The following is a 6,397-nucleotide window of genomic DNA, read 5'->3' on the forward strand; positions in this document are numbered from 1 at the left end:
ATATATTTGAAGATTTAAATATTTTGTAATTTTTTACCAATATCAAGCACCCATGCTAAATGCAAATATTAATTTCTTAAAAAATGTCCCACTGTCCCTAAACTTTTGAACAGTGCAAATGAATGTATGAGAAAATAAATGTTCTAAAAAATAAATTTTATATATATATATATATATATATATATATATATATATATATACATACATACATACATACACATAAAGTGCATTATAATTTTTGTAATTTATTTTATATATAGAATTGTAACCCAAACTTTTAAGCGGAAATGTATATGGATGTATATATAGGGAAAATGCTCATTTTAAAACATTTTTCAGTGCTTTAACTACATTCTAGCTGTTCACTTTTATGGTCCTGGAATGTTACAAACTAAATTATAGAAGTAAAAATATATCTTTAATCACATGTATGATAATTATACGTTTTTTTAAACTTTTTGTTTGATTTGACAGAAAAATGTTTTCATCCATCTTATTTTCTTCATTAGAATTAATGATAAAATATTGTTTTTGATGGAAGAACAATTAAGGCGTGTGCGTATCTTCTTTTACACAAATACTTAGATCTGTCATCTAAATTAGTCCAGGTGGACACACATAAAATCAGGTAAGACTCAAATAGGAAATTATATAAATACATAATTTGGTTTTTAAGCAGCACATTTCTCCTTGGACTCATGAGCCAGTGCATCAGTAACAGCTGCTCAGCTCTGCTAACTCTGAACCCAATGGACCAATCAAAACCTATCACTCTTCTAAATCTTGAGCCCAATGGACCAATCAAAACCCTATCCTGTTGTAACTCTAGGCCCAACAGGCCAATCACAGTCATTGTACAAGTCAGAAAACTATTATTATAATGCCAACAGACATCGATTCTATGTAGAAAAAAAGATTTTCCCAATATACAAATAAATGTGAATTAAATAAATTATTTACATTCAAAAACATAGAAATTTGCAAAATATTTATTTATATACACACAAACATATATATATATATTCTCATCTGAGCCAGCTGATCGAGATGTACATCGCCGAAGGAAGTTTATTTTTTGTTTTTTTACATTTCAGTTAAACCAAATCAGAAAAAGATCAGTTTCTGTTAAGACTTAGGGCTGATAAACTGGGGATTTTACTGCCTTGGACAAAATGAAAAGATTTATTCAAATCATCATCTTGATCACATGCATTTTCAGGTACAAATTCCCAAAATCCATTGAAGCAGAGGCAAAAACGTGTGCAGCAAGAAAAAAAAACATTTCACAATTTTTACCCAACAGCTGTTTTATACTAATGCTGGTATAGGTTAATGTAGCTACATTGGCATAAAATGTATATGAGAGACAAGCAAGTATTTAAAACATGAACTTAAATAAAATGAAGAATATTACAAAGAAATGTTGCAAGCAGTATTATAATCTTTATACCAATTATTATGGACTGAGGGAGAGCAGGACCCCAGAACAATCCTGAAGACAGCGGCATTACCAAATAACATATCTAATTTTGTTTAATTCAGTTTCCAGCGTGTCATTACAGTTTGGTTTCGGTGTGTTCTACTGGATAAGGAAAGCTGCGCACCCTCAAACATCTGCACACACCCCTCAAATGAATAAATTGAACTAAACAATTAAACAATGAGGCCAATATTTCCAGGGGTCAGTAAACAGGGGGTATGTTTCTCACACACTGGCACATACACAATCTCTCTCTCTCACACACACACACACACACACACACACACACACCGGGTTCTTCCTTAAACCTGGTCTCTGAGTTTGGCCAGTCTCTGAGAGAGCTCGTCCTATGGTGAGAAAGATAAAATCATTGTAGTACATATCAGTTATATTTTTGTTAGTATGTCTGTACTCTGAATGTTTGTGTTAAATACCTGTTCTGCAGATGCTACGCTGGTTCCCACTGATCCTGACTGACCTTGAGGAAGCTCCATATTGAGGTCCAGCCTAAACACAAGAACAAACACTGTTTGCTTTAATCTTAAACTTTTGTCATTTTGTCATTTTCATTTATTTATTTTTTTACATTTTATTCAGCAAGAATGCGTTGACTTGATCATAAGTGACAGTAAAGACATTAATCATGGTACAAAAGTTATGTAAAATAATTGCTGTTCTTTTCCATTTTGTTCATCAAATAATCCTGAAGAAATGTATCTTTGTTTCCACAAAAATATTAAGCAGCATTCAACATTGATAATAATAAGTAATGTTTGTTGAGCACCAAATCAGCACATTAGAATGATTTCTGCAGGATCATGAAGTACTCAGGGCTTAATATTAACACACGCATAACATTATTATTGAATTTTATGTATAGTATACACATTTTTCAATCTTAGTCTTTTACAAAGGCATCTGAAATAATAAACTAAGTACAATGTAGTGTTGTCAAAAAACTTGATTTAATAAACATATCAATACTGAAATATATGAAACGTTTCCAATACTAATTTTCCGCAGAATAGATACATGATACCAGTTGCACTTTCTCGCTCTCTCATCTCTCCGACAGTGAGTTGACACACAAACCCGCCGCCCCTCACTCTCTCGTTTAATTTGTTCCGGATGAATATTGTTGCTGTTAAAAAGCTTGTATTTTGGCGTGGGATTGCACATATTGTGCATAATTTTACTAATTCCCACAGATTTTGTGCTCATACCCAAAGTACAGGTACATAAAGCTGCATCTCATTAAATTGATTTTTTTAAACTAAACTGCTTATTGCGCTTAAACGGTAAAATAGACACAAAATAATGCCAAAAAGCCGGTCTTGGCGAGTGGCTGGTGAGCTAAAAAGTTGATGTCAAGCCCTGGGAGTAATGATGCTGAAAATTCAGCTTTGCCATTACAGGAATAAATTACATTTTACAATATATTCAAATAGAAAACGGTTATTATAAATTGTAATAAAATGTATATTTCACAAGATTAATGTATTTTAATCAAATAAATGCAGCCTTGGTGAGCATAAGAGAGTTCTTTCAAAAACCATTTAAAACATTTTTATCACCCCCAATCTTTTGAACGGCAAAATGTGTATTAAAGTATTTACTCATTCATAAGAATAACAAATCTCAGCATATAAAATGTTCTTACCCGGCCTCATCCGCCATTTCCATCATCAGAGAATCGACTTGACCCTAAAACATACCACAGTATCAGTAAAGGCAAAACAACTACTACGTCAGTGTATTTATGGCCTATGGTGCAGTCATTGTAGTATGCGAGTGCATATATGACCTGTGGTGTTGTCAGTGTTGTGGTGCTGCTCATCGTGTCCTCCATTTGAGCTGTCTGTACGTCCAGAGTTTCAAACTGACGCTCAAACTTATCCATCAGACCTGAAATCTGACGAATCAGAACACAGAGAATAAACATAGAGCCAATAAAATAAAGACAAATCAACTGTAATGTCAAAGATGTGGTTATGGCGCCATGGATAAGACACATGCCTTGGGTGTGAGAGACCCGGGTTCAAATCCACTGTGAGACACCATTGTGTCCCTGAGCAAGACACTTAACCCCTAGTTGCTCCAGAGGCGTGCGACCTCTGACATATATAGCAATTGTAAGTCGCTTTGGATAAAAGCCTCAGCTAAATGAATAAATTTAAATGTAAACAGAAGTCTTCCTCTCTCTCCCTCTCACCTTCTCAAGGTTCATGCTCTTCAGGGTTGCATCCATGCCCTTCACTACCCCAGCCATAGACTTGGTGACCTGGAGAATAAAAATCAAAAGTTAACTTTTAAATCTATTTGGATAACTACTTGAGTATATCTGGTTTAAAAGGAAAAAAGCCATTTGTGTACCTTGTTCATGGTGACAGCCGTCTGTACTCGTGCAGCCACTGCATCCACTCTCGCGCTCATTCTGAGGAAGTTTACTGATTGGTTCTTCTGGCGGATAGCGTTTTCTGCATGTATCCGAGCAACCTCCATATTGCCCTTCTGGATCGCCTAAAGTAACCAAAACATAAGAGGTGAGCTTCATAACATCACATCACCGTTGACCGATAAAATGTGCTGTAATTATGGAACATTTACTTTTAAAATACTAAAGTACAATCTAACTCAACATTCTAAATTATGTTTTTGGCCATACTTTGACATTTAGATTAGTATAATTTTTGACAATGTAGGCTACATATATTTATATATATTGACTTAAGTCTATTTTCTCAATACTTTTTACAATGCAGATAGAAAATATCCAGACAGAGAAACCACTCATAAAGTAGCTCAGAAATCTTCAGCGTTCATCCGAAGCTGTTGGGTGAAGATGCTATTGCACAGGTCAATGTTACATCCTATGAATGAATGGAGTCTCCAAATGCCAATGGTTTGTTTACCTTCTTGACTTTGACCTTCTCTGCTTTCTCTTCTTTGTCGCATTTCTTGGAGCTCCGCTGAAGTTCTTTAGCTGCGAACTTGAGGTTAAACAACTGCTCTGAAGTCAAAAGTCAAGGAAAAGATTTTAAAAGGAATCATCATGTCTATAAAAGTTATCTGATACCTTTAGTAATATGCCCTATACAAGCCTAAACAATATAAAAAACAATGTAGACCAAAATCGTCTCGAAACTTGACAAACTAGTCTGACCGGCTGGATTGAGATGGTGACTTGACGTAATTCTACGTTACGTCACAGTCATACCTGGGCGGATTTGACGGTGTTTTTAGAGCACGAAACTTTCAAAATAAGCACTTGAAACTTCATAAACGTACAAAAATATAAAACAGCACGCTGAGTTCACCAACTCATGAAGCGTATCACTTTAACCGTTTTCTACTCTAGAACCCAAAATTCACTCTCTAATTCAATTTCTACCTTCAGTGACGCGAACAGAAATCCGAAAGTGCGATTAGATTTCACGGCTAGAATGTGACCCGACCTATTTGTGTACAACAAAATGTTGCCACGACCGAGTTCAACTCGTAAACTACTCTAAGTAGAAGTGTTTACGGTCCAAGCGACAGTGAAGTGAATCTGGATCGGGCCCGACCCCCCGCGGTAGCTTCGCAAGGATACTCTCCATGCTCGACATCCTGGTTCCACTTGATGAAGTGTGAAGATTAGACGGGAATAGTTTTCAGTCTTGTTTTATTCACCGAGCTCTTCGTGTGGATCAGTAACTGTCCTCGCTCTGTTTGTTGTAATTTCCCTGCATTCACTTCCGGCTTCTCCAAACCACTGGAGTGATGTCACAGTCATGCGCTCAGGTCAGCGATCTCGGTGATGTCACGACTGGCAAAACAAAGCTGTGTCCCTGCGAAAGTATTAGATGTTTGTAACACAATATTTTGTTTGGTTACACTTTATTCAACGTCGTATGGAAAGACAAGCCTCACTATTTAAATAGAAATATTTGATGTAATTCATATAATGAAGGAGGGTTGAATGTGCTTGATTTTGTTCCAAGTTGAACTGGAATAAACATGATATAAAGCATAAAGATAAGCAACGGTATACAGCTTATCTTTATACTTTATATAATGTTTAATCAAGTTTAATCAGTTCAACTTAAAAATTGAAAACACAATATGGAATAATTAAAATGTTAAATATTTAAGAAGAAATTAATGTTCTACGACAGTTGGGTAAAAAAAATATTTTAATGTTTTTACAAATTATAAATGGTGAGGGCTATTTATTTACAAAGGCTATACTGAAATTTTAGAGACATTCGGTATTTCAATATCTCCACGAGAATATAGGCTAGCATATTTGATGCAAACCAGGAGGTTTTTTAAGACTTTTGCATGGCATCAGTGAAATAGTCTTGATAAACTGTATTAAAATTAATGATAGCAAATGCAGTAATTCTTTTTTAGATGTTTAATTCATTGCCCTGCAACATTTCGTAGCTAATAAATACTTGGGCCTCGCATTGATGAGTACTTCTTACGAAGTCAGTCAAGTCAGTCGAATGAAATCCAGCAACAGGAAGCAAACCACAGTTCACAGGATATCAGCACCCCTGTCATAGAGGAGAGGAGGGTTTGCACAGCTAGTGATGAACACATTGATACTTGTGAACCCGGTCAGGCTAACCAGCATAAGAGAGAAAAGAACCTCAACGGGCATAGGCCTGGAGATAGATGGCCCAGAGCTTGGAGAAAACTGCATGGGACACGGTAAACACAGATCTATGCTTTGCATTGGAAAGATTAACTGGTACAGTTGAAAAGAAGCTGGATACATTTGGGGACATAATTTACGCATATGGAAGTGAGAGGTTTGGTGTGGAAAAAAGGAAGGAAAAAGTACTCCTGAAATGTCTAAGCGGCAGCAGAAAATTGAAGGGTTAGTTAGAGAAAGGAGACAGCTGAGGAAGCAATGGAAAAGAGCAGAAC

General features: G+C 35.7%; 1 protein-coding gene across 1 annotated transcript; it reads right to left on the reverse strand.

Moving 5' to 3' along the window:
* Positions 1–973: 973 nt before the first annotated feature.
* On the reverse strand, positions 974–5,284 carry chmp1b (charged multivesicular body protein 1B). The gene is made up of 8 exons (XM_077241189.1): positions 5,073–5,284; positions 4,393–4,490; positions 3,854–4,000; positions 3,693–3,761; positions 3,285–3,392; positions 3,141–3,184; positions 1,915–1,987; positions 974–1,827 (listed from the first exon to the last, which is right to left on the reverse strand). The coding sequence occupies exons 1-8, from the start codon at positions 5,086–5,088 to the stop codon at positions 1,783–1,785; spliced, it is 600 nt and encodes a 199-aa protein (XP_077097304.1). The 5' UTR covers positions 5,089–5,284; the 3' UTR covers positions 974–1,782.
* Positions 5,285–6,397: the final 1,113 nt, after the last annotated feature.

The sequence above is a fragment of the Siphateles boraxobius genome, unplaced genomic scaffold, assembly GCF_051911475.1.
Source record: "Siphateles boraxobius isolate OS27281-9 unplaced genomic scaffold, OSU_SipBor_1 24, whole genome shotgun sequence".
In the NCBI taxonomy this organism is placed as follows: Eukaryota; Metazoa; Chordata; class Actinopteri; order Cypriniformes; family Leuciscidae; genus Siphateles; species Siphateles boraxobius.